The sequence below is a fragment of the Rosa rugosa genome, chromosome 4 (genome assembly GCF_958449725.1).
Source record: "Rosa rugosa chromosome 4, drRosRugo1.1, whole genome shotgun sequence".
Classification (NCBI taxonomy): Eukaryota; Viridiplantae; Streptophyta; class Magnoliopsida; order Rosales; family Rosaceae; genus Rosa; species Rosa rugosa.
In genome coordinates, this window is record NC_084823.1 from 56,790,195 (window position 1) to 56,817,005 (window position 26,811).

The 26,811-nt window shown below is 37.6% G+C and overlaps 4 protein-coding genes and 1 long non-coding RNA gene across 7 annotated transcripts; 1 reads left to right on the plus strand and 4 right to left on the minus strand.

Moving 5' to 3' along the window:
- Positions 1–1,245: 1,245 nt before the first annotated feature.
- Positions 1,246–2,875, minus strand: LOC133745091 (loganic acid O-methyltransferase-like). The gene is made up of 3 exons (XM_062173083.1): positions 2,819–2,875; positions 1,881–2,360; positions 1,246–1,789 (listed from the first exon to the last, which is right to left on the minus strand). Exons 1-3 carry the CDS (start codon positions 2,873–2,875, stop codon positions 1,469–1,471), a joined length of 858 nt encoding a protein of 285 aa, XP_062029067.1. The 3' UTR covers positions 1,246–1,468.
- Positions 2,876–3,676: 801 nt separating this feature from the next.
- On the minus strand, positions 3,677–11,737 carry LOC133743611 (uncharacterized). 3 transcript variants are annotated; one of them, XM_062171594.1, is made up of 19 exons: positions 11,571–11,736; positions 10,780–10,821; positions 10,556–10,669; positions 10,249–10,281; positions 10,038–10,118; positions 9,242–9,353; positions 8,814–8,859; positions 8,626–8,697; positions 7,239–7,301; positions 7,007–7,161; positions 6,835–6,899; positions 6,487–6,637; positions 5,951–6,056; positions 5,717–5,852; positions 5,468–5,532; positions 5,177–5,341; positions 4,825–4,897; positions 4,637–4,736; positions 3,677–4,032 (listed from the first exon to the last, which is right to left on the minus strand). In XM_062171594.1, the coding sequence occupies exons 1-18, from the start codon at positions 11,572–11,574 to the stop codon at positions 4,666–4,668; spliced, it is 1,554 nt and encodes a 517-aa protein (XP_062027578.1). In that variant the 5' UTR covers positions 11,575–11,736; the 3' UTR covers positions 3,677–4,032; positions 4,637–4,665. The 3 variants fall into 3 exon arrangements, with proteins under 3 accessions (XP_062027578.1, XP_062027579.1, XP_062027580.1); XM_062171595.1 differs by lacking the exon at positions 10,780–10,821 and having other exon boundaries at positions 11,571–11,737; XM_062171596.1 differs by lacking the exons at positions 10,556–10,669; positions 10,780–10,821 and having other exon boundaries at positions 11,571–11,737.
- Positions 11,738–15,643: 3,906 nt separating this feature from the next.
- Positions 15,644–16,551, plus strand: LOC133706735 (uncharacterized). The gene is made up of 2 exons (XR_009844700.1): positions 15,644–15,782; positions 16,234–16,551. It is a non-coding gene; the product is annotated as an uncharacterized LOC133706735 (long non-coding RNA).
- On the minus strand, positions 15,759–21,965 carry LOC133706734 (ABC transporter A family member 2-like). The gene is made up of 16 exons (XM_062132278.1): positions 21,539–21,965; positions 21,010–21,241; positions 20,742–20,911; positions 20,476–20,661; positions 20,249–20,344; positions 19,972–20,163; positions 19,728–19,887; positions 19,418–19,641; positions 18,860–18,977; positions 18,686–18,762; positions 18,450–18,539; positions 18,165–18,308; positions 17,801–18,088; positions 17,637–17,717; positions 17,361–17,537; positions 15,759–17,270 (listed from the first exon to the last, which is right to left on the minus strand). The coding sequence occupies exons 1-16, from the start codon at positions 21,905–21,907 to the stop codon at positions 16,983–16,985; spliced, it is 2,892 nt and encodes a 963-aa protein (XP_061988262.1). The 5' UTR covers positions 21,908–21,965; the 3' UTR covers positions 15,759–16,982.
- A 3,024-nt stretch (positions 21,966–24,989) lies between these two features.
- On the minus strand, positions 24,990–26,424 carry LOC133706733 (ABC transporter A family member 11-like). The gene is made up of 4 exons (XM_062132277.1): positions 25,998–26,424; positions 25,483–25,700; positions 25,201–25,370; positions 24,990–25,120 (listed from the first exon to the last, which is right to left on the minus strand). The coding sequence occupies exons 1-3, from the start codon at positions 26,364–26,366 to the stop codon at positions 25,358–25,360; spliced, it is 600 nt and encodes a 199-aa protein (XP_061988261.1). The 5' UTR covers positions 26,367–26,424; the 3' UTR covers positions 24,990–25,120; positions 25,201–25,357.
- Positions 26,425–26,811: the final 387 nt, after the last annotated feature.

The following is a 26,811-nucleotide window of genomic DNA, read 5'->3' on the forward strand; positions in this document are numbered from 1 at the left end:
CAAAAGTCCTTTTCCGGAAGGCTAGAGAAGAACCCTGTGACGAGGTTGGTGCTCTCCTCGTCCACAGCGCTTGAAGAAGAAGTCAGGTCAAGGGACTACCCCAACGACTGCACCCCGCGGTGCTGGCACGCCTGCGCAATCACTCGCTCAAAAGAGACAGTTTGCAAGCCAACTGGTTTTGGAGCCAAACAGATCTTATAACATTATGAGAACCTTTAAAATGTCATAAATTTATATACTTTATGCGCTTTATGATCCAGCTCAAAATCTTTAATGTCCAGTGCGTATCATTTAACTTTTCAGATTTCAGGTTGTTACTTTTCGACGTATTCAATGGATTTATGATGGCTGAGTCATGTTTCAAATGTCGAAAGATTCTTAGGTAGGGCAGGCGTGCCATGTGGCCATACGCCCAGCCAATCACTACATATGCAAGGGGGTGTTTTGGGTATTTAATTAATTATAATTAAACATGGATAGTTTTGGAATTTAATTAAAAAATAGAGAGATATGATTGGCCGGGCGTACTACATGACTGATACGTTTGCCTAAGAATTTCTATAAAATCGATACTATTATTAAGAGAAGAGAGTTTGCTCTCCAAAACCGATTTTTTTTACCAATTTAACCTTTATATATTAAAAAACTATGAAATATAATTAATCAATAGGGATAATATAGTAAATTGTAAAATAGAAATAAAAAAATTAAAAATTAAAAAACAGAAAATGTGGTAGTTGTACGAGAAGTTTTTCTACTACCTTTAACTTTTCTCCATACACATAGTGGGTGGGCCCTGCTAGTGTCTTATATAACACCTCATTTTTCAACGAAATTGCATTTGACTCGCGCTTCAAATTTGACCTTATTCGGTCAAAATCCCTTGATGCACACTAGTTTTTGGGTAAAATGTACTTTCAAAAATCAATTAGTTTTATCATTCGTGAGTGCTTATAATAACCCTAAAACATCATAAGTTCTTGTCATGAATTTAGATACTTTATGCTCTTTTGATGATCCAGTTCAGAATCTCCAACATCTGGTGCGTATCACTTGGCTATAAATTCAAATTGTTATTTGTTGAGTCATGTCTCAAATGTCAACTCAAACAAAGCAAGAACAGCAACATAATGGCAAATAAGATAAGGACTCTACATTCTTGTGCAGTAATAAGGCTCTACCAAATGTACAACAATATATCTTAAACATAATTCAAAATCTCAAAACTAGCAGTGAAAGCTAGAATATGCAAGGAACTTGTTTCAATATATAGACTTATAGACTATGCGAAAACAAATGTTATATCTGTTGTTTCATTATTTCAACCAAAAGCTCGTTTTGGTTTCTTGCAAAATGCAAATAAACACACAATGACAATGCATATCGTAAAACAATACAACAACTCCTCCTAAGCATGTAATATGAATACATAACTTAATAAGCATATGCATGCCTAGCTGCCGAACAATTAAGGATTGCGCTTGAGAAGGACGAACAATCCAACAGCCATACCATCACAAGAAGTAATGGGAGAACGACCTTTTACTTTCTTGGAGTATCGATCGAAAAGTGGTTCTATAATTTCAGTCCCAAAGTGTTTGATGAGAATTTTCTCAAAGCCTGATCTGGCATGCTCACTGCGCAAAGGGGTTGCCCTCTCAGGTAATTGGATCTCCAACCTTAATACATCAAAGCAGTCGCTGTTTTCTATTATCTTCCTTAGCTCTTCCATGGATGGAGAGTAGATAGGCAAGTTGAAAGAGTCAAGTTTATCTCCACTTATTAAACCCTACACACATTAAATAAGGAAATAATAGAGTTAAATCTCATGTTATGCTGTCGGATCGATAATGATGTTTTACTAGCATACATATATATACCTCATTAACCATATCGGATAGACTAGACTCCATGGGTTCAAAAAGCGGATGAAAGGAATGTTGTGCCGGAACAGTTCCATCTGGACGCCCTGGAATCAAGAACAACAATAACCCTCCAGGAGCAAGCTCTTGGGCTCGAGCATCAAAAAAAGACTGCATGTCCTTGGCATACTGATCCGAAAATGCCTGACCAACTTCACTAGCCGAATTTCCATACATAATCCTCCCCTTGTTAAATGCAGGTGAGTTGGAGTCAAGTAACTCCGGTGGTACCCTAGAAAGCCATTGGAAAGCACATTGAGAGTAAACAAAATCTAGGGAGGCTTTAGGAAACAATCTTCCATGAAAAGATCCCGGAACTCCAGCCGCAAAATATTGCCTATCTTGCGGGAGACGGGCAAAGAGATGAATGAAATCATTTGACACCAAATCACTAAAGTAAACTTGAATTTCTGCTGACTTAGGTTGTTTCTGTTGGGCCTAATACATTATACATTTTTCGCAATCAACAACATCATTGAAGCTGTAGCACAAAAATACCAGCTTATTAAATGCCTTGACATTCGACTATGGCTGCCACCAGAAACAACCTAAGTCAGCAATCCGGAATAAGCTTGTAATAGGAGACTGAGTTTCAATGCCTTGACATTCGACTATGGCTGCCACCAGCTTTCTCTTTGATAGATCAGCTGCCTCTCTCTAGCCAATATATAAAATACAAATAACAATCAAAAGAGAATATCAACCCTATCATAGTGTTGCTCGAAAATAATCTCAGCCGAGACCTGTCTCTAGCCTGGCTTGTCTGCCATAGGTGCTCGTACTGTCATATATTGATATGTGTGTCAGTGTGTGTATTTTGCTAAAGGGCACGTACATATATAGAAAGTCTCCAGCGATTTAGGTTGGGGAGGAAGAAAGCAAATGTTCGTACGTACCTGATTAAAAGAGTGAACAGAGTAGCTGTAGCTGTACTTTCCATCCCCACCATTCATTGTATGTGCAGAGCTGGCCATCTCTCTCGGGTCGTTTTACTGGAAATTACTCAAAAGTCTCTCTGAACTCTGAAAGACCGAAACCTAAATGCAAATATATAATATGGCGCAACCACAGGAACCATACAGCTTTTTAAGTTGACTCTTTCCCAGATTTACTCCAGTTAATTATACTTCTATAGACTGTGCATGTGATAAGTATAGTTTGAGGATTCTGCTCCAGTTAATTATACTTTTAATAAAAACAAATGCATGTGATAGGTACCTTTTTTAAGCAACACACATTATAGACCAAATCAGACTTAATAAGAACTTTGATGCAGGAAAGCACGTGACATCAACATAAGCTTCCAAATTGTTAAGAATATGTCATTTATCTTCCATATTTGTTTTTCTGGCCACAAGTAGTCGGTAATTGTTAGGGGAACTGGGTAGCATTTGAATAGGAATATATCATTTTAAACTACAAGTCTTTCTTCTCCATTTGATTATTTCATTAGATACCTCTCTGTTCCAGACACCGAGCGGACGGTTTCATGTCATTTACCGTGAAGACTTTCTCACTTGACAATAACAACTTTCTTTTTCAAAACATTACGCTAACCTTGGCTCCGGCTGTGAGAGTATTGCTGTGTTTTAATTTCAATTTTTATTGGGGAACAACAGAAGACATAAATATAAGCTGAGCTTTTCACACTTTCGGAAAATAGACATTTTCGCAACAGGCATTTTCCATCCAGATTGCAATGTATAAAAAAAAAAAACAAAAAGATTCACCAAGATTGCAGCTACTCAAAAGTCTAAGCAAAACATTGCCAAACTAACACGCTTCCACTCATCGTAGGGAGGTATGGTACAAAAATAAACCAAATTATAACAAACATGGATCGAATAGACTGATTAACAACTGTCAATCTGAAGTTTAATCAAGTAAAAAGGCAGCACTGGGTGAATCAAATCATGACTAATTTACACCCATAAATGGAAAAATGCTGCCCTACCCAGCAAAAGCACCGTCCAGAATACATGGGCACCAGCAACAGTATATGACTGATCAAATCTAAAAACTATGTAACGTACTATTAGAATCAATACATCTTGAGCAGTAGGTACTGATTTGGAACACATCGTGCTGCCACTCTCCTACTCACCCAGCTCTGCCTGCGGGAACAAATAACAGGTAAAAACCTTGATGTCAGAAAAGGACATGGACAACAAATACATTTCAATTTCATCTTCTTATAGATCTACAAAAAAATAATCCAAACTCGCATATTATTCTAAATTCTAACTGGAGGCTTATGTCAGACTCAGGCCCACACTTAATCAATTTGGACCCAGGCATTTTCCCATCAGAAAACTCAACACAGCAATGGAACATCGTTTCCTAATGTAGGCACCCAAAACGTAGGCAAAACCTCTTAGAACACTTTGAAGCCACGTGTTATTTCAGTAACAAGCAGTCTCAGAATTAAGAAAGCAAGGAGATGTGGTGTCGATACTCTTCAAACATATTCTATTCTATGGTACTCGAGTGTGTGAATTAAGCACAAAAAGTGGTCAAAAATTATTCTTGGTCGAAACATGATAATATATCATTTTTAGCAACATAAAAACTCACACCTTGAAGAATGCTTTGGAAATTGAGACAAGATTAAAATCTATGGACTTTAAGCTATCTAGGAAGTTCAATGCAAGAACAAAATCATGCACATGGGTAGAACAAGTAACTGGTATGAAATGACGAACATTCCAAAAGACTTGCCTTCAGACAAAAATTGTTTAAGAGCTTAGTTTGTCGAAGATCGTTTACTTTTCTTGGATGGAGCATCGATTACTTTTCCCACAGCAATAGTTTTACCTGCATAATGAAAATTTTTTTTAGCACAAAACCATAATATACCGAAATCATCCTGGACGGATTCACAGGGCAAGGGCAACTCAGTTACCTTCAGTACGAAGAGTAAACCTTCCAAGTTGGGGAAAATCGGAGAACTTCTCCATGCATATCAAGTTGGTCACCTGCAGGACCAAATATTCGCATGGATATCAGATTAAAACATATATAACAGACTACATGACTACTTGCACAAAATTATTCAATTAATCATGAACCAACCCATCATTTCCATTTTTTTTTTTCCACTTGGGAGGGAAAAAAACACGTGTATCATGAGTAACATCAAATGAATGAGAGAGAGAGAGAGAGAGAGAGTGAGTGAGTGAGAGGTGCTCCAACAGGACAGCATATTATGATGTACCTTCACTTTGATATACATTAGCAACAGTTATGATACAAACCTGAATCCGGCATTTAATAACAGCACCATTCTTCACAAAAAGAGGCTTCTTCTTCTTAGGTTTCTTAGTCTTCATATCAATTTCCTCTAGCAGATCAACGATCTCACATTCCTCAACAACAGAGTGAATATGCAGGATAGCTTTGTATCCAGGTGTAAAGATTGCCTAAAAGGAGCATATGTATAAGTGTCCACCAACCAATCTCAGGAAAAAAAAAAAAAAAACCAAGGAAATGTAGTCTAGTTGAGGAGGAAATTAAGGAGGCAAGAAAGAGAGAGTTAGCATGCATACATTTTCCAGCAACTCAAGGATCTGCAACTGCGCATAAAACTCGGTAACAGCAGGTATTGGATTCGCTGCATAAATTAGAATCAAAAGATTAACTGAATAATTACAGACCAAAGAAACAAATAACACTTTTAAGCAGTTTCTCATTTTTTCTTTTTATTTGATCCAATCCCCCCTCACTTCTCTTTCTCATCATAGAGATGATATCTTGATTGAAACAAAGAAACAATCACCGTAGTATATTGTACTTACCCACACTTGACAAGACAAAACCTGACAGTATGTCCTCGTCGTCGATACCTGATAACCTAACTCGAAGATTTTCACCAGGTCCAGCATATTTGACCCTATCTTCATCAATGAATATAGCAATAACTTTCACTTGAGCCTGCATACCAATGTATCAGACTGTCATTATTAGTATAAATTAATACAAGTAAATTACGTTAAATGGACAAGAAGAGTAAAGGTGCAATAAACCAGCACCTTATTTGGCATGATAATCAGTGAATCCCCTTCACGCACTGAACCAGATTCCACTTTCCCCATAACAGTAGTTCCCATATCCTTGAATTTATCTATGATGGGCAACCTAAAATTGGCATTTAAAACTTATCAACAAACTTCAGAGGACCAAAAAAAAAAAGCAATGTTTTTGCAATGGAAATTCACTGTGCAGCTAATCTCATTTGCCATGGAAATTATACTGATACAGTAAGGCAACTAATAAAGACAGGACATCATGACTCCCACTAAAAACTACTGGCATAATGCCTCTATCAAGCTGCAGGTAGAAACCAAAGGTGTTTTGGCCAAGAATTTATTTTACTACTTGGGTAACAGAGTAAACCAGATACTTCTCATAGGAAACTTTTCTTAGTTGTCTTTTCCTATGTCAAAGAAAAGTGAGACCGAACTGGAGAATATAATCACAAATTTGGTCCATTAAGGTGAATTTAAGAATACTACTACTGAGAGAGAGAGAGAGAGAGAGAGAAGATAATATAAAGACCACATTGTACCTGAATGGACCTTTAGGGTCTCGTAGAGGAACTTCAATAGAATCAAGGGCTTCAAAAAGGCAGGGGCCATCCCACCATGAACAAGTTTCTTTACTCAACCTAGTTTTCATGTTTGTACCAAGAAGACCAGATATTGGTATGAACTGCACATCTGTACAATACAACAAATTAATGACATCTTAAGTCAACATGCCATTGCTAGAAAGTATAGTCTTCCAAAACTACCATTATTATCTGCGAAGATAGAACAAGCACTCAAACTGAAACTTAATCTATGCAGAAAAAAAAAAAGTTCCGAAATCCGATATCTAAAAAGTTGGTTATGAGATAATCCTCATACAAATTTACCTTTCTTCACGTTGTAGCCTGATGTCTTAAGGAATGGTACCATCTTCGACTCAATTTCATCATACCTGGTGAAATTAACAGTATAAATAATAAAAAAACGACATAGGAACAAGGCACACAAAAATAAAAAATTAATCATGAAATGTACTCTCTTTTACGGAGGGTAGAGCACCTTTCTTTTGACCAGTTCACAGTAAGATCATCCATTTTATTCACAACAACAAGCAGTTTAGACACTCCCAAAGTTTTTGCAAGCTGAACATGTTCACGGGTCTGTCCACCTCTTTCATACCCTGTTTCAAATTCTCCTTTCCGGGCAGATATTACCTAAACAGGGAGAGAAAGTACAGTTAAATACCCAAAATTTACCTCTGCACTAATTGAGCATCACAAACTAAACTCACCAGTACTCCTATATCAGCCTGAGATGCACCACTGATCATATTTGGTACATAACTTTTGTGACCCTGATCCAGGACGTGGGCAATCAGAATTCTCTCCCATCAAATAAACCAACCCATATTTATGATATTAACAAATATGATAAAACATGAAAATCTTAAAAGCGGAAACCAACCCATAATGAAAATATCATATTCATAGAAATTAAAAAAAAAATATATATATATATAGAATTATTCTCAGGTGCGGACGTCCGCACCGAATTTTCGGTACGGATTTCCTGTTTTCGACCACTTTCCGGCTATATTTTTACATCTTAACCGTTCAGTTTTTAGGCCCTAGTGTATAGATCACCTCTACAAAATTTCAGCCAATTTGGTGATCGTTAAGGCATCCAAAACTGCATTTTACACGAACGGACCGAATCTGTCGAACCGGAACCGTTCGTATTTATAATGGTAAATTGTAGTTTTGGATGCCTTAACGATCACCAAATTGGCTGAAATTTTGCAGAGGTGATCTATACACTAGGACCTAAAAACTGAACGGTTAAGATGTAAAAATGTGGCCGGAAAGTGGTCGAAAACAGGAAATCCGTACCGTCCGCTCGGTACGGACGTCCACACCTGAGACGGACTGTGTATATATATATATATATATATATATATAATGTGTGTGTATATACAGTGCTTGGACCTCTCCGCATATATTAAAATATGCGGATTTCCTTGATAGACTCACTTTTCGATCGCATATCCACATCTCGACCGTTCAGTTTTTAGGTCCTAATATGTAGATCACTTCTGCAAATTTTCAGTCAAATTGAGGTATCGAACTAGATTAAATCAATGAACGAACTGAATCTGTCCAACTTGAACCGTTCATGTTTATAATTGCCTTTAACGATTATCAATTTGGCTGAAAATTTACAGAATGGATCTATACATTAGGACCTAAAAACTGAACGGTCGAGATGTGGATATGCGATCGAAAAGTGATTCTATCAAGAAAATCCGCATATTTTAATATATGCGGAGGTCCATAGCAGAGAAGCATTGTGTGTGTGTGCACAGAAAAATGGACCTAACCACCTGTGTGGCCTAATGTCCTTTATCTTTACATCATAAATCTTTGATACTGGAAGCAAAAAAATCATCGGCCCAAATGAGAGCTACACATTAGACAAAAAATTGGCAAACCAATCTGGTTTCTGGCCACCAAACAAAATCACTCTCAGTCAACCATGTTTAATCATCCTTAGTTTTCTGTTTTCTAAATCCGGTTAGTGTGCAACCAAGAAATTATTCTATTTTGATGTAGTTTGGTTCCATTGTGTGACAGAAGTAATGACAAAACCAAAGCTTTATTCTGAAAATTAAATTCACTCACTGGTGCATCCAAGATCGTAAATCGAGTTGTCTCAGTTTCAAAATGTGCTCGTCCAACTTCAATAGTTTTACCCTGCAATCAGATTTCCAACAAGTTAGTTAAAGTGAAAACTAGCTGTTTCAAGCATCAGTAGGTTGCATAACAGGATTTAAGAAGGCAATCTCTATAATCAATGACTCAATTAATACCTTAGCCCTCTCTTCTTCATTGGTATCCATGATAAATGCCATATACCTTGCACATATTATAAAATCATTGTCGATGAAAAATGATCAGCAAACCATCCCAGTAATGGATCAGGTGCATACACCAGATATATGCTAATGCACTTTCAAACTAACAACAGTATAAAAACAAATGGATGAAAGGATGTAGTATCAGTCTAAAAATTTTCTGAAAACCTATCAAAACCTCCAAGCATAGAGTTTGTGAAAGCTGAAACAAAGACTCTTACAATAAACATTAAAAAAAAAAGGCACATCATGTAGACTCTTTAATAATTCTTCCTAACTGCACTTCGACATACACCTTCTAGGCTATGTCCACCATTTATAGTATACTATCCACATTCATGCAAGAAATTGAAACACTAAAAATACCGTTAGAACATACTCACCAGCTCTCCCTACTTTTGTCTTTCGCTTCTTTTTCATATTTTTGAATTGTACGATCATCAACCTGACCACTAAGGAAAAGGATTTGACCTCCTGTTGTTGACTTTCCAGCATCTGCAACCAAGAAAAAGACTTTATTAATATACATGTACAGACCGATTAAAAAATAGTTGCAGAACAATCACATACAAGTTACTATGTAACAACACCAAAGGAGACAAGGTCATTGTAAAAGCAAGAAGTACTGCAGCCAAATTAGAAGAAAAATGAACACCGATGGAGTAAGAAAGCTGGATATCCAAGCCATTTTGAAATTTGCTTTAATATGCTGCATTGAGGAAAGAGAAACCCCTAAAAGAATCTTCTAGAAACTGCAAAATGGGGTCTTGCAGCCTTCAGGCTACAACAGCTTGGGAGACTGAATGTTGGCAGATGCAGCTGGCAGCAACAAAGACTTGTTGAGGTGATGAAAGAGAAGTTTTGCTGCATACCCTTTCTGGTTATGTATAAAGATAAGGCCGAATCGGGGATGTGAGTTGTAAGATGGTGTGGAGTCTCTTACCCACCCAAATCAAAGAGGAAATGAGAAGTTATAGTGAAGGAGAGAAAGAGGAGAGGGGGAGAGAGAGAGGGAGAGAGAGAGAGAGAGAGAGAGAGAGAAGCTTCAAGATAACCACATGAAACAGCACCTTACACCTCCAAAGAGGGTATTTAATGGTTAGTGAGACGGAAATAGTTCTAAGTTAAGCAACTATAATAAAAAAAATTAAGCAACCCCATGAAAAGTCAATAACTCACCCACATGGCCAATAAAAACAACATTCAAGTGCCTCTTCTTATTCACTTCCACCTCGTCATGTTCGTCTATCTTCTCCTTCACTGCAAATTCAAGCCAAATAGAGAAGATAACTTCTGGGATCATGGACTAAGAATTATTATAAACAAAGCACAAATACATCCAGAGAAAGAAATAGTAATAACAAAAATATAAATCATGCTTCCAAAGTACCTTTTTGCACTGGCTCAATGGCATCCCTGGAACCTGATATCAGCCCAATAATAAAGAATGAATTAAGTTTTCATATATGTACCCTAGGGGCAAGGACACATAAGAAGGCTGTGCAAGTGTCCGTGAGCAAGTAAGAGGGAGTTGGGCTATCTCAAAAATAGGAAAAGAAACAATAGCAGGTAAAGAGCAATTGTGGGGATACCAGGTTGATACTACCAAGGATACTACCAACCTTCCTCCATCTTATCAAACACAGACATCTCCTTAACAACAGTAAAGTAAACCCAAATCCAAGGATACTACCAACCTTCCTCCATATTATCATCACCTTCCTCCATCTTATCATCAACTTCCTCCATCTTATCATCAGAATTCTCGACATCCAGATTTCCAGCTTCCAGATTTACATCCCCATTATCTTCTGTTTGATTAAAACAACGCATTGTCTCATACATTAAAAATTAGCCAGAAACCAGGCATCATTATCATATACTGAACATTGATAAACAAATTCAACCCTCTCATGATTACCTGCTGAATCCAGCTGCAGCGACCGGATTTCCTCTTCAATATCTACCATTTACAGAAGTTCATAGAAGCAATTAAAATCAATTCCCAAATTCACCACAACCTCAAACCATAAACCCCATTTTCGCCAGTCTTAAATATCAGAAGCGTTCAACAGTCTTAATATCAGTTCATATAAGTAATTAAAATCAATTCTCAAATGCACCGCAACCTCCATAAACCCCATTTTCGCTAGTTTTAAATATCAGAGGAGTTCAATTGTCTTAACGTTCCAACAAGAAAACATAAAAGACCACCATGCGAAGTTTGCCAAAGTAAAAACACCAACTAAAGAGCGAAATCATTACATAACTAAAGAGCCAAAGTACGGATAATGTGCAGTAAACTTCATATTCATCCTAAACTCTTTTGCTCAATTATTCCGCAACCAAAAACAAAAAAAACAAAAAATCCAAGCAGTGAATACTAATTCTACTAAGATTTATTCTATGCTCCTAATATCATAATTGACCTAGTGAAACTAAGGCAATCCTAGTAAAATGATCAAGAAACAGATAAAATAGATGAAATTCATAACTTGAAAATAAACAAAAAAATTGGATAATGCCCAGACGAATTAAGCCATGGCAATTCAATCGGAACTAATACAATCAATGGATGATCGTCTCCAACCTGATAGATCTACCGGAGTTTCACACATACAAGAACGATAACAATTACATCGATAGAGAAAAATGAAATTAAAATTGAAAAAAAAAAAAAAATGCGAAGAAGGAAGGTGTGGCTTGGCTTACCCATGGCTAAGCGTTTCAGGGAGATTGTGTATCGGAGGAGCTAGGGTTTTGATGAGGAAGAGAATAAAGCGGAGCGAATGGAGTGAACACTGGTGTTCTGGAATCTACTGTGAGCTTACAGACGGTGGTGCGGAATTTGTATGTGGTGTCATGCTTTCGGCTTGGAGAAGAAAAGTGGTATACGGCCTCTAGTGGATTATCAAACCCGGGCCATTGTGGTACTCCTAACCAGGCCCGGTTCGATGTTCATCCATTGCCCGTAAAGACTTGGGTTGCATCATTTTAGAGCCCATACGTGTTAACACTTCTCCGGCCCATGATTTCTTTTGTTTTCTCTTCTATTTTTATAAGAGCAGTATCAGTGCTGAGGGATTTTTTTGGATGTTGTACTTGGTGTAGTGATTAAAGCTGCTTTTGCTTGAACAAATTTTTTTTTTCCGAAAATAATGATAATTTTTTTCTCATCTCACTCGTTCTGTAATGTTAATGAGATTTGAACTTATGACCTCTAAATGATAGTTGTTCGAAACAATTAACAGACTACAGCTCAGCCAAATATAGGTTGTTCTAAACAATTAGCAGATTACATCTCACCAACTAAATGTCGGTTGTCCTAGACAATCATCAAACTACAGCTCACTAGCTAAATGTCAGTAGTTCTAAACAATCAACAGACTACAGCTCCTAACACGTGAAAATTTATTGATGGTATGGTATTGGAAAACCATGAAGGGGAAGTGTGGGCCTTAGCCCATTCCACCAATAACACTGGACTCTGGATTGTCAAGTGTAGACTGGCCCAAAATACATTTTCAAGCCTCAAAGAAAAAATAAAAAATAAAGGCCAAAGAGGCCACGTGGAAAGCAACAAAAGCAAACAGACGGAGATCTTACCCCTAGATTTCGAGGTCCCATTACCATCACTAGGGCTACGTGGCTGCATCATAGTGGACGATGCAGAACTCTGATTTCAAAATTAATATGCACCCGGTGCGCACGTTAGCGCAAGAGCTGCGCACACCGAAAGAATAACACATGGCCAAACTAAACTGCGCTCTGAGAAACCGGTCCCACCAGTCTGAGCTGTGCTGTCACATCGATGTCGCTTTTGTCTAATCAAAACGGAAATCTTAATTCAACAACTACCATTCATTTAACTCAGACTTTTTGTCATCGTGCGCCACGTGTCGTACCTTTCCACCGAACTTCTTTTTTCTTTCTTTTTTCCTCTTTAGTTTGGTTTAATTTCCCGCCATGTTCTCAGCACTGATCTCGACTTCTCACGATATCTCGTATAAGAGAGGACATTGACCCGTCAGAATTTAAACGGGTCGAAAAATGGGGTGACCCGTTATTTGCATGCATGTTTTTCCTTTTCAAGTTCAAACTAGGTCTAAACTTTAGTGGGCAAGTGCGAGAACAACAATCGCATTAGCTTGTTCTTTGAGTTTCAAACTCGTTTGCCTAAATATGTGTAAAATTCGAGTTCAATTATCATCACAGATTATTAATACAAAACAATCTCATAAATAAAATTTTACAAGTGAAAATTAAACATAACTACTAAATTTGTGAATAAATTATTAGATTTTCGACTCAAAAAAAAAATTATGGGAATAATTTACAAGCTTGGCAACTAGAATTAAGTACAAAGGGCAATCATAATCAAATGCACTGGACAACGGATCTTTAGTCCATGCTTTGTGCAAGGTCGTAGGGTGAGCTAGCTTTTTCTCAAGTTAAATATTAACGTACAGTGTTTTAATTATATATCTATATTGACTGTTTTATAGCATTGTAGAGTTAATCGTTAAATTAGCTTATTAGACCAAATACATTATTAACAATACTTTAACGGTTCTTGAGTCTGGTAGTTCGATTATTGTCGAATTCAAAATCTATCTAAGGGCTGCTTTCGCTGATGAGAATACTAGTAGCTCTGCAAAACCAGGCTTTTCAAAAAAGGTGAGCTAGCTTTTTCTCAATTTCTTCATATCAATGTATAGTGTTTTAATTCTATATTATAGCTAGATTTGTTTTATTGTGTTGCACAGTATTAATTATCGTTAAATTAGCTTATTATACCAAATACATTATTAACAATACTTTAATGGCATGTTTACTAACTTAGAATTGGAATGAGAATGGATGGAATGATTCCGGAATAAGAGAATTCCGTCGTTTACTTACATGTAAGGGAATCAGAATGGATGTGGGTCCCACATCCTTATCAGGAATCAATTCCTGAATACTCAGGAATTCGATAACCTAGGGGGGAGATGGGTTTAGGAATCAACCCACCCGGAATCAAGTTTTTATTCCAAAAATACCCTAACATAATTTCAATAACACCAAATTACCCAACCCTAGAAAAAAAAAATTATATACATATATATATATATATATACTGTTGTCGACATCAGAAAACATCAAAATCACCATGAAAATATCAAAATGAAAGAACAATAGATTGACAGAAAGCTTAACATACCATGAGATAATCAAATCAACTCCTTCTGAAGCCTAAACAAAGCAAACAGAATCACATCAACATAAAAGACTTGAATTTTTTGGGGACCCAAACAAAAAGGACCAACCTTTGAGAAAGGGAGGAGGAGCCAACGAGGATAGGAGAAGCCGGTGGCTTGTTCTGATAGGATGCGCTAGATACATTGCGGCGGTGCCGACGAGTTGTCCACCGTCTCATTGTATCGGACTTCCAGGTTGTCGATTTATGGGGTGTGTTTGAAATCATATAGCTATCTTTTTCCCTTTTCATTTTCTAGGGGTATTTTAGTAATCAAAGTAGTTTAATTCTCATTCCTAAATGTAAGTAAACAACATCAATCGTAATCAGTTTCATTCTTATTCTGATTCCACATGGTAAGTAAACAGCGTAATGGAATTAAATTATTCCCATACCGATTCCTCTCTTCTCCCATTCCAGCTGTCTCCGATTCATGATTTATTCCGATTCCAAGTTAGTAAACGTGCCATAATGGTTCTCGAGTCTAGTAGTTCGATTACTGTCAAATTCAAAATCTATCTAGAACTGTTTTCGGTGATAGGAATAGTAGCAGCTAAAGCCAGGCTAATAAAAAAGGGTGAGCTAGCTTTTTCTCAATTTCTTCAGAACAATTCTTAGGTCACCCCTAGGGTGAACTAGCATATTCACCCCCATTTTTGATTAACATATTTTTACTTAATAAATTTATAATCCAACGGTCCATATCTTAAATTAGCATTTAAAGATCATCTCTGTAAAAAATCAATCGAATTGGAAATCGTTTAATTATCTAATTGAACCAAACAAATGGATGGTTCTAACAATACTTACTACTATTATAATGAACTGTCCATGTATTTCATAGAAATGAATAACTAAAAGGTCTTCAATTTGATTGATTTTTTACAGAGCTAATCTTTGTATTACGTTATACAACATGAATGGTTGGATTATAAATTTATTAAGTAAAAGTATGTTAATCGACAATGAGGGTGAATATGCTAGTTCACCCTAGGGGTAAACCTAAGAATTGTCTATTTCTTCATATCAATGTATAGTATTTTAATTCTATATTATCTATATTAATTGTTTTACAGTGTTGCACAGTATTAAAATTGAAAATAAAAAATCGTTAAATTAACTCGTTACACCAAAGACATTATTAACAACTTATACTTTAACGTTCTCAAGTCCGGTATTTCAGTTGCTGTTGAATTCGAAATCTACGGCCGTTCTCGGTGGTGGGAATAGTAGCAGCTCCGCAGGGCCAGGCTTTTCAAAAAAGACGATAAATTGGTGGTCTTCATTATCATCGTGTATCGTGAGGGAAATAAACAAGGCACGTGATTATGTGCAGGGAATCTTAATTATAGAGAAGAGAGGGCGGTTCCCAAGACTTTCTTTGCCGACCCATCCACATCCCCACCATTACTACTTGTTTGTTATCCAAAACCACTATAAAACTTGCCCCTCCACCATTGTCTGTCCATCATTCTCAGCTTAGCGTTAGAACCAAAAGCCAAAATTGCTCTTCGCTTTTGGCTTTTGAAGATTTAGATAAGAATCCATTTATATATTGATCTTTTATATATGGTTGAATGGTAGGTTTAGTTTGGCGCTTCCCTAGTCTATATAGCAGCTCCCGAGCTCGGGTTCTTTGTTTAGGGTTTGGTGGTAAACCCAGGTTTTGTAGGGTTTCTTACAAGGTTTTGATCTGTTTTACTTTTTCTTTCTTGATCATCTTCGATCTAACGTACTGGTGTTAGGGTTTTAGCTAGGGTTATGAAGTGGAGCTCCTTGAAGTCCAATAGAAGATGTTGCTGGGTTGATTGAGCTGCTGAGCTATGAATCCCACACTTCTATCTCTATTTTGGTAAAGATGATAGGCTTGTGGCTTCCATATCTCAGGAGCTGCATTACCTGAGTTGCATCATGTTTTGGATTGAAGGGAGCTCTACACCATAGCTTATCTGTCTCTTAACTAGCTAGATCTGTTTCTCTGTCTAGCTTGTAGTAAGTTTCATCAGATACATCAAGCTCTGAGAAGCTTTTAGCTCCGATCATGAACCATGTGTTCCTATAGATCATTGGTTTATATTTCAGTTAACTTGTGTTTTCATGTATATATATGATGCTTATGCTTTTTTTGGTTTGCAGATCTAGTTCAGTCTTGTATCTCTTAGTACGTATCTCTTCCGGTAGAGATCGGGTTCATGCGTATGACCTATTGGCCATTTGAGATCTTCAATGGCAGATTCATGATATCAGATCTTTAAAGTAGTCGATGTCTTGATGAATTGAAATTTGGGGTGGTTTGAGATATTTTTCATAGAGGCAGTTGCCTTTTGCTTTAGATTGAGACTGCTGAGATTATTTAAACAGTTGTCTGAATCGATACCTAAGCAAAACCTTTACTTTGTGAATTGGGGCCTGTAAACAATTGTTATCATAATGAAAAATCCTTGTCAATCGCAACATCCATGATTTTAATCTGTGTCATTTCTTTAATACAAGTGGTTGAACGGTCTTTTTTCAACTATATGAAGAATGACTGGGCTGGCATTGCATGGCCTAATGCCCTAATCAGACTTTGGGCCTAGCTTCTTCCAAAATGCAGTCCTAACTATTAGATGGCTGGGCCTTGCACCGCCCATTACGTGATCTTAGCTATTTAGATCCCTTTTAGCTTTGATGAAATTTGGATATAATCACCACACATGGCTATAGATGGCTTTGTAAATTGCAACCTTTGTGAGATGATATAAGTAAGAATCTCAACTATAACCCAATTTTGGTCTCAATTCGAAATATAATCTCGACTAGCTGCAAATTAGTGAAATTACAAGGAAATAGATAATAAGAATTAGTATAACTATCAACTCAATAAGCATACTGCATCAGGTCCTTTACCAACTACCCCTATGACCATTTAGACCGAAAGAACTAGTGATTTGGTCGGAGTCGAGCACAATGCCGTTTACTGGTTTGGAACGGCCAAACAAATTTTGGGGCGAAATTGAAGGTGGCATTGGTTCAACTGCAATATTAGGAGGTATTGGGGTTTCATGTGAGTGGTCAGATATGCAAAGTGCACCAGATTCATCTTGCTCCCAAAAAACTTCTACCATAAGCCCGTTTGGATTCTCAGAAGAGACTGTTCCCGGAATCCCAACAAACCTAGCTCCCGTAGGAATCTGCATAATCATTGTAATACATTACCAAAAGTAACCAAAATGAAGTTACAGAGAGTAAGGATATCAGTAGAATGAAAGAAGTGGGTTTACCTGAACCAATACCCCAGATGTTAAAGTGAGAGTAACCAACCTCCCCTCAGCTGTGGCACTTTCTAGCTCTGCCCGCCTTGCGATATTTAGGAAAACTTCTTCAAGAGTTGCAAGTCCAAGTTGAATGTCTGCTATGCCAAATTCATCTTCTTGATCTTGAAGTTCCGCGAAAAATTTCTGCATTAGGCAATATATATCAGTCCAGCAGAAGTAACAGTAGAAAATCACAACTTCATCAGAGACTTCACTTATTAAGAACTTCTGATAGTTCTGTACCGCCAAAATTCCCTCTCGATTATGAGGAATCACAAAAGTCAGATAGGCTGTAGTCTCTTCTTTTGGTGAAACATCCAAACGCTGAAAGAAGCTTCTCCCATGTTAGAAAAAAATTATGTTACAAGTGCCTGAGAATAAGTTCAAATCACTCAAAGTGAACATACATATTTAAATAACTGCTTCACAGCTTCGTGATTTGATGTTGCAACTTCATCCCCATTGGTGCTTTCTTTGAATCTCACATTAGCAATGAAACCAGTCCCAAATCGTGACTTCAGCCTGATTGAAGTTCCAATGCAGCGGAGCCTACCCTTTGCCATAATTCCTATCCGGTCACCTAATATGTCAGCTTCTTCCATTGAGTGAGTGGTCAGGACGATTGCACGACCTTTCTTTGCATCCTCTATGATGTCCCATACATGTCTTCTAGATATTGGATCCATACCAGTTGTCTGCAGATCATAAACCTAGTTGCGTAAACAAAGCAAGTAGAAGAACAACTAAAGGGAAAAGTTGCAATGTCCTTACCGGTTCATCTAGGATAACTAACTTCGGATCACCAATAAGGGCTATTGCAACACTCAAGCGACGCTTCATTCCTCCACTGTAACTACCAGCTCTCATTTTGGCTGCATCAGTCAGTTTCACCTCTTCCAGTGACTTCATAGTATCCTACATTTGAGAAGCATTACTCAACTTATACAGGACCAGCAGTCATTCTTTCTCAAAGCATGCAGATGAGCATTGAACGAAAATAAGTGATTATAACGACCAACATTAATACATTTTCAAGGGAAAAAGAGTAGCACATACCAATTTTATTGATGCTGGAGGAAGGCCTTTGATACTAGCGAATATGTGAAGATGCTCTTGCCCAGACAATGCATCCCAAAGAATATCAAACTATGAATAGAGACAAAAAGCGGGCAAAGTTAATGTACTCTAATTTTTTTACCGAGTTTGCAACACAGTAAAAACTATGAACTATAGGTTTATAAAAAAGCATATAGAATATGTATTTGTTTTGAGAGAGAGAGAGAGAAGGATACCTGTGGACAAACTCCTATCATTTTTCGAATGTTTGCCATGCCGACAGAGCTTCGGGCAGAATTTCCATAGATCAACACTGTTAACAAGGCAGATTACTATTTTATCATTTCAATACTAACATCATTCCAGAAATTTCCAATTAATGAATTTGAAAAAAAAAATGATACTATTACCATCTCCTCCAGTCACTGGTGTGATGCCGGTTAAACAATTTATTGCTGTGGTTTTCCCAGCTCCATTGGGTCCAAGTAGACAAAATAACTGATCCTTTGCAAAGTTGACCCATAACCCCTGAACATTGTTCAAAGCTAAATATAGTTACTGAAACATATAAATTGCATCAGCATTAATTTTGACTTAAAGCAGGTATTTGCCTAAGCAGCTATGTGATGGATGACAATCACATCATTCATCATTCATATACAAAAAAATAGTTAGTGAAACATATGCAGTGCATCTGCATCATATACTGAAAATGAAAAAACAGGGTAGAATGCATGAAACTTAAGTATGCAACAAAATTCGCTCATAGATATATATGTGATAGAGACTGTCGCATCAATCATAACATTCTGCTAGAGGATATCATAGTCCAAGTACAAAAAGCTAAAGGAAGATGCATTGAATAAAAAATGTAATTAGACTATATCACAAGATTTCCTCAACATGAACAATAGGTTCATAAAAAGATCAACATTCTCTTAAAGATTTGAGTCAAAAATGTTATTTACCTTGAGAGCATGGTATGGTGACGTCCTCTTGCTACAGCAGCAACCATGTCTTTTGCCAGGATATGTTTTTACAAGGCCACGTATCTGAACTGCAAGGTTTGGACCAACCGTGCCTTCCTTAGTTTGCTCTTTAACAATGTTCTCCTCTTCAAGGACATCTTCATCTTGTGGAGTAATATGCTCCAGTGGTGGAAGTGAACCTATGCAACTACAAATGCCACGCTCTAACCAAAGAGAGGAACAAAGCATCGTGTCACAAGTACCACCCACAAGGGAAAGTTGATCACAAACTGAATTTCAGTATTTTTACCTTCCACTTTGTTTCCACTTTTCCCTGTCCAGTATCCTGGCTTCAGAAAGTAAAAAACTGATTTTCTCACACCAGATACATTTGGGATGATATTATCGAAGTATATAGCCAATACGAACCAGAGGAAGAATGTAGCCACCAGCCATATATAAATGTCATTCTATCAAAGTTTAAATGAACATATTAGAAATCAAAGAAATGTATACGTAATGGTTTGGTTATGAAAACTAATGTGTTTACATACAATTGTTATAACACAATTTTCATCCCCTGGTCCGCAGTTTGCCCTTCTACTCCAGCTAATGCCAGTCTTTTTAGGAGTGGATGTCGCCTCACTGAGTATATATAGAGCCTGGGAAAGAAGTTTAGGTGGAAATAGAGACCACAAGTTTCTCTTAGTCCTAGAAATGCTTGGATAGTTGTTTGATGTAGCCAGCTGCAATGGAAAATGGATCCTGTACGTTATAGAACTAAACTCATAACAAAGACTTTAAGAAAATCTTGAACTTTAGACATCTTGCCTGGATTAAAAAGCCAATGATAAAAGTGGAGAAACCGACAGTTGTGGTTGAAGATGACTTTTTTATGAAGGCCGATAACATAAAGGCAAAACCAATCTGTCATCAATTGATGGAAATGGTGAATATATGTCAGAAACTTATTATGTAAAGACAAGGCTATCCAAAGGACAAAATCAGCCAAACAAACTAAGCATATGTGAAAGGAAAGTAACAACTAATAGCCTTACCATATTGAGTTGGAAAAGATAGAAAACAAGGAATAAGACTGCAAAGCTGTTGTTTAAGAAAAAATTAAACCGAAACATCATTCCAAAGAGTACTGTGAAAAGAGCTGAGAGTAGTGTAATAATTCCCTCCCATGCAAGCCATGAGAACCAGTATGCACTATCGTAAAGGCCCATCATTGTCATTGCCTGCAATGCAAAACGAATAGAGCACTTAAATTCACTTAACCGTGGGTGAAAAAAATCATTCATCAACTTAAAGTGATTACCTGTCGCAGCTTAAGTTCTTTCTCTGTGATCAAAGAAGTCATTTGAAAGACAAAACCAAACATGGCAGCTGCGAAAAAAAACCTTGGTCCTATGTTATCCATTGCAGAAGGCCTCTCCATTGCAGGGTGTGCAAATTCCTTGAATGCAACAACCCAGCTAAATTTTGAATCTGAACAAAGCGTCATATGAGTGATAAAATTCAACTGGTAACATGCAAGTATGACTTTCTTTAAAGAACACAGAACTGTGAGAAACAAAACATAATACCTCCAATTAGAGACCTAGCAATCTCACGCTCCGCAGCAATCTGAAGTGGAATTTGAAATTTGAATGTGGGATCCTCAGTTTTCCCTTGTTTTTCAACAGAAGTAGAATTAGTCTGCAGGCCATAGCTAATCACAGTGGCATTTCTTTCCACAAAATGCAAAGCTCCTGCGCAATACAAAGGATTCTTATACAGCCATTCATCTACTTCAGCCGGGGTTCTAAACGATTTAACCTATACAAACCAAAGCCACAATTAATGTTATCACATAATGATTCTTGACATTCCGACTTCCTCATATGTCACACCACATTTTGAGTTTCAGGGATCTCAGAAGGAAAGCCTGAAACAATCAGTACACTCCAAATTTCTGAACAAGAGCAATATTTAAGCCTGAAATTGAAAAAATATTACATGCATCTGTCTATATCTCACACAAAGACCAAATTGACTACCCTGTGTCACTGCTTAATTATGTAGCTAGCTAGTAAAAAAATTCCAGTCTTTTTCGCAAATAAAGTTCTGTGATACCTTTGTCGCCGGGATTGGCCTTCCGGGATTATTAGCCATGATGGCATCGACAACGCTCTGAATCCTAGGGCTCTGATCTCCGCTCCACACGAAATCATAGCACGGCGTTTTGATAGAGAACTTTTCCTCGCAGGGCGGGATCGGAAGCGAAACCAGCGGCTGAGGATCGGTGACGCTCCGGTACGCAGTGGAAGACTGAGTCTGAGCGTCGTAGGCCTTCTGGAAGCAGAAGATGAGGAAGATGAAGAATAAGGGAGAGAGGAGCTGGAGAAAGGTGGCGGTCTTGTTGCGCCATGCGAGGAGGAGGTTCTTGTTGAACAGAGCCTTGAATTGTTGCAGCAGTAGCGGAAAACCGGTCAGTGAAGTCATGAGTGTTTCGGAATTTGGTGTTTTTGTGAGTCAGTGAGGGATGGACTAATGAAGAAGAAGAAGGTCTTTTACGTACACTCCTCTGTTTTTACAAGAAGGCGCGGTTTTGAGCGTGGTTCCCGGGGAGCTAAATTGAATCTGGGTTTGTTTGTGTGTGACGTTTGAGCGATGGATTGACGAACTTGCCCTTTCCATAATAAGGTTTTTCTTTCCTCTGGTAATTCTTTCCTTTGAAAAAAAAAACACGCTTTTGCTTAATTTGGTGGTGAATAATTAAAGCGGATTTGTGAAAATAAGAATGCATTTATGAATGGACTTCAATATTAGGAAGTTTAAATTAAATTAAATTTGTTATTTAAAGGAAGAATACTAAATGATTTGTTGGACATGACTCATCGTGACCGTAATGAGGCCTTAATACAAAAAGGTCCTTTATCTAATTGGAGAGATTAGGGTGATTAAAATTTGAACGCGATATTGAATAAACAAGTGATTCTCGAGTCAAACTCAAATCAGGATCTTTTGATTGAAAAATAAAGACTTCATGGTTGTTGCATATATAATAAGATTGACCATTTTTCTAGATATGGTCATGGACAATTTCCAACCAATTCTGGAACTTTGATACAAGAAAATGAAGATGAAAAGGAAATGAACAAAAATTTAAAGCTTTATTTGTCCAGGAAAACAAATAAAATCATATAATATACTGATCATAAACGACAACACTGATACCGGGTACAAATGTTAATTAATTAATTATACATCTTCTTGTAAAAGCAGATCTCAAAGCACTTAGGCACGTCGTCTTGAACATTAACGCGACGTGGTCGTTCATCTACATACAAAAAGACATTGCAATATTGTTAATTAATCTTTATTCAAATACATAAAAAAAAAATGAAATGACATAGTAAAGAATTATAAGGAAGGAATTAAGAGCATCGAAATGCGGTGGATATCCCATACCAGGCTTAGAGGCAATGAATTTGGCAACAATGGAGGTGGCACAGTAACGAGTGCAACCATCAACGACCTTAGTAGTGGGGACAAGGGGTGTCTCCGGAAGCTGAGTGGCCCGAGTGCAATGAGAAACACAGCCGGTGAGGCAAGAAGGGTACAATATAGGAGGGGCAACAAGAGGAGGAAGAATGCTTTTGGAGGGTGAACATGCATTAACACATTTTTTACTACATTGCATGATACCACTCTGTAGTTTTGGTCGTCGGCCGGAGTTCTGTTGTGAGGCGGAGGGTGAGGGGGAGCTGCTAGGAATCGAAGGAGACGTCATAGGAGAGGGAGAGGGAGAGGGAGAGGAAGCCGAGAGAGAAATGATGGGTGAGGGGGAGCTGCTAGGAATCGGAGGAGACGTCATAGGAGAGGGAGAGGAGGCCGAGGGAGAAATGATAAGTGGAGAAGGAGGGGGAGATTTTGGGAATGGGGTTGTGGGAATATCATAGTTAAACTGAAACTGGTTATTGACATTATTCTGAAACTCATCATCGAATACTGGATATTCAAACCCGTATGGATATTCTTTAGCCAGAGCAAGAACAAGCATGCTCATCAACACCAAAACCCTAGAATCCATGGCTCTCATCTTTCAATTCTTTGACTTTTCAACTAGCTTTATTGTTAACCAACAATTTATAGTAGAGGGTGAAGACCCCCTTTTCTAATCTATTTATCAGAATGATTTGTAGATAATATGAGTTAGGAGTAATAGAGCACAAATTACGTCCTTTGATTTGTTAACTTCAGTCAGATTATAAGGGAAATTATAGAATCAGTGCTAGTTGATTGATAATTTGGATAAATTTTGCATGCAAGATAGTGGAGTACTTACTTATCGCCTTAATATTGCCCTTATTTTAGGCATTTTTATTCCTTTGATTTGTTAACTTCAGTCAGATTATAAGGGAAATTATAGAATCAGTGCTAGTTGATTGATAATTTGGATAAACTTTGCATGCAAGATAGTGGAGTACTTGCTTATCGCCTTAATATTGCCCTTATTTTAGGCATTTTTATTTTGTTTGTCTGCTAAAATAATGGTTTCAGTGTTTATTACATGAGGAAATTGAAATTAAGTTTCTCCCTGAATTCAAGGAAAAGATACATCCCAGATTAATGGTCTAAACCCTTATATTTCAATAAGTCTAGGGTTGTTCGATTATGTGATTGACTGTGTGTAAAGCGATGGGGACGAAACATATAAAGGGCATGAAGTATAGAATAAATTGACCATCTGAGTAAGACTGTAATGACACATTCACATCAATGTTAAAGAGATTTCTAGTTTATTCAAAAAAAAAAAAACAAAGAAGGAAAGAAAAAGAAAAAAAAAAGAGATTTCTAGTTGTGCTAGGATGGAGCATGGGATGCCTCAAATCTATATTCTGGTGTCGGAGTCGTCATAAGAAACGCTCAGGGGGCACTTATGTTGGGTTGCAGTTTATTTGGCCATATATTATAACTCCTCCATTGAAGCTGAAGCTGTTGCTGTTGTACAAGGACTTACCGAGGCATCAAGGCTTCATCTTTTGAACTTTCATGTGGAATGTGACAGCCAAGAGGTAATTAATGCTCTTAATATGATCGAAGATTGAGCGAGGCAATTGGAGAATCCATCCATTGCTTTGAGAGTTTCACCGATTGAAAAATGAGTTCCATCACGTTTCTTGGTCTTGGATCTCAAGAGAAGCTAACCGTGCAGCTGATGCAGCGGCCAAGCTAGCCAAAGTGAGGTTGTGCACTTTGTATTGGACTAATGGTCCTCCAACCTCCATGCAATTGGTTCTCACTAGTGATGGTCTTCCTGGTCCTCCTTAGTACTACTATTTATACCTATTGTGTCTTGGCTTCTTTGGTCATAGACATTGGAACTTTTTTTTTTTTTTTGAACCTTTTGTTGTTCTGTGTGTTTGGTTGTATGCTTTTTGCCTCTTGGCTATCAATAGAGATGAATTTCAGACCAAAAAAAAGATGTGCTAACATAACTAAGAAACTACATGATCTAATAATTAAGTTCTTGAAATAGGGTGTCACGTGAAATTATAAGTTTAAGGGGCAATTTGAAACTAAGAAACTACATGATCTAATAATCATTCCAAAGAGTACTGTGAAAAGAGCTGAGAGTAGTGTAATAATTCCCTCCCATGCAAGCCATGAGAACCAGTATGCACTATCATAAAGGCCCATCATTGTCATTGCCTGCAATGCAAAACAAATAGAGCACTTAAATTCACTTAACCGTGGGTGAAAAAAATCATTCATCAACGTAAAGTGATTACCTGTCGCAGCTTAAGTTCTTTCTCTGTGATCAAAGAAGTCATTTGAAAGACAAAACCAAACATGGCAGCTGCGAAAAAAAACCTTGGTCCTATGTTATCCATTGCAGAAGGCCTCTCCATTGCAGGGTGTGCAAATTCCTTGAATGCAACAACCCAGCTAAATTTTGAATCTGAACAAAGCGTCATATGAGTGATAAAATTCAACTGGTAACATGCAAGTATGACTTTCTTTAAAGAACACAGAACTGTGAGAAACAAAACATAATACCTCCAATTAGAGACCTAGCAATCTCACGCTCCGCAGCAATCTGAAGTGGAATTTGAAATTTGAATGTGGGATCCTCAGTTTTCCCTTGTTTTTCAACAGAAGTAGAATTAGTCTGCAGGCCATAGCTAATCACAGTGGCATTTCTTTCCACAAAATGCAAAGCTCCTGCGCAATACAAAGGATTCTTATACAGCCATTCATCTACTTCAGCCGGGGTTCTAAACGATTTAACCTATACAAACCAAAGCCACAATTAATGTTATCACATAATGATTCTTGACATTCCGACTTCCTCATATGTCACACCACATTTTGAGTTTCAGGGATCTCAGAAGGAAAGCCTGAAACAATCAGTACACTCCAAATTTCTGAACAAGAGCAATATTTAAGCCTGAAATTGAAAAAATATTACATGCATCTGTCTATATCTCACACAAAGACCAAATTGACTACCCTGTGTCACTGCTTAATTATGTAGCTAGCTAGTAAAAAAATTCCAGTCTTTTTCGCAAATAAAGTTCTGTGATACCTTTGTCGCCGGGATTGGCCTTCCGGGATTATTAGCCATGATGGCATCGACAACGCTCTGAATCCTAGGGCTCTGATCTCCGCTCCACACGAAATCATAGCACGGCGTTTTGATAGAGAACTTTTCCTCGCAGGGCGGGATCGGAAGCGAAACCAGCGGCTGAGGATCGGTGACGCTCCGGTACGCAGTGGAAGACTGAGTCTGAGCGTCGTAGGCCTTCTGGAAGCAGAAGATGAGGAAGATGAAGAATAAGGGAGAGAGGAGCTGGAGAAAGGTGGCGGTCTTGTTGCGCCATGCGAGGAGGAGGTTCTTGTTGAACAGAGCCTTGAATTGTTGCAGCAGTAGCGGAAAACCGGTCAGTGAAGTCATGAGTGTTTCGGAATTTGGTGTTTTTGTGAGTCAGTGAGGGATGGACTAATGAAGAAGAAGAAGGTCTTTTACGTACACTCCTCTGTTTTTACAAGAAGGCGCGGTTTTGAGCGTGGTTCCCGGGGAGCTAAATTGAATCTGGGTTTGTTTGTGTGTGACGTTTGAGCGATGGATTGACGAACTTGCCCTTTCCATAATAAGGTTTTTCTTTCCTCTGGTAATTCTTTCCTTTGAAAAAAAAAACACGCTTTTGCTTAATTTGGTGGTGAATAATTAAAGCGGATTTGTGAAAATAAGAATGCATTTATGAATGGACTTCAATATTAGGAAGTTTAAATTAAATTAAATTTGTTATTTAAAGGAAGAATACTAAATGATTTGTTGGACATGACTCATCGTGACCGTAATGAGGCCTTAATACAAAAAGGTCCTTTATCTAATTGGA

Bases quoted from the DNA above. Each gene is read 5' to 3' on its own strand.
- LOC133706734 (XM_062132278.1), bottom strand. From the start codon at position 21,907: ATGACTTCACTGACCGGTTTTCCGCTACTGCTGCAACAATTCAAGGCT. The intron at 20,662-20,741 runs GTAATCACTTTA...TTTGCATTGCAG, and splicing joins AAGAACTTAAGCTGCGACAG to GCAATGACAATGATGGGCCT. The intron at 18,089-18,164 runs GTAAGGACATTG...TATGATCTGCAG, and splicing joins TAGTTATCCTAGATGAACCG to ACAACTGGTATGGATCCAAT.
- LOC133743611 (XM_062171594.1), bottom strand. The intron at 5,853-5,950 runs GTGCTGGTTTAT...ATTGGTATGCAG, and splicing joins TGATTATCATGCCAAATAAG to GCTCAAGTGAAAGTTATTGC. The intron at 4,737-4,824 runs GTAACTGAGTTG...TTCATTATGCAG, and splicing joins GTTTACTCTTCGTACTGAAG to GTAAAACTATTGCTGTGGGA.
- LOC133745091 (XM_062173083.1), bottom strand. From the start codon at position 2,875: ATGAATGGTGGGGATGGAAAGTACAGCTACAGCTACTCTGTTCACTCT. The intron at 2,361-2,818 runs GTACGTACGAAC...ATAATGTATTAG, and splicing joins CTGTTCACTCTTTTAATCAG to GCCCAACAGAAACAACCTAA. The intron at 1,790-1,880 runs GTATATATATGT...TAATGTGTGTAG, and splicing joins TATCCGATATGGTTAATGAG to GGTTTAATAAGTGGAGATAA.
- LOC133706733 (XM_062132277.1), bottom strand. From the start codon at position 26,366: ATGACTTCACTGACCGGTTTTCCGCTACTGCTGCAACAATTCAAGGCT. The intron at 25,701-25,997 runs GTATCACAGAAC...TGGTTTGTATAG, and splicing joins GGCCAATCCCGGCGACAAAG to GTTAAATCGTTTAGAACCCC.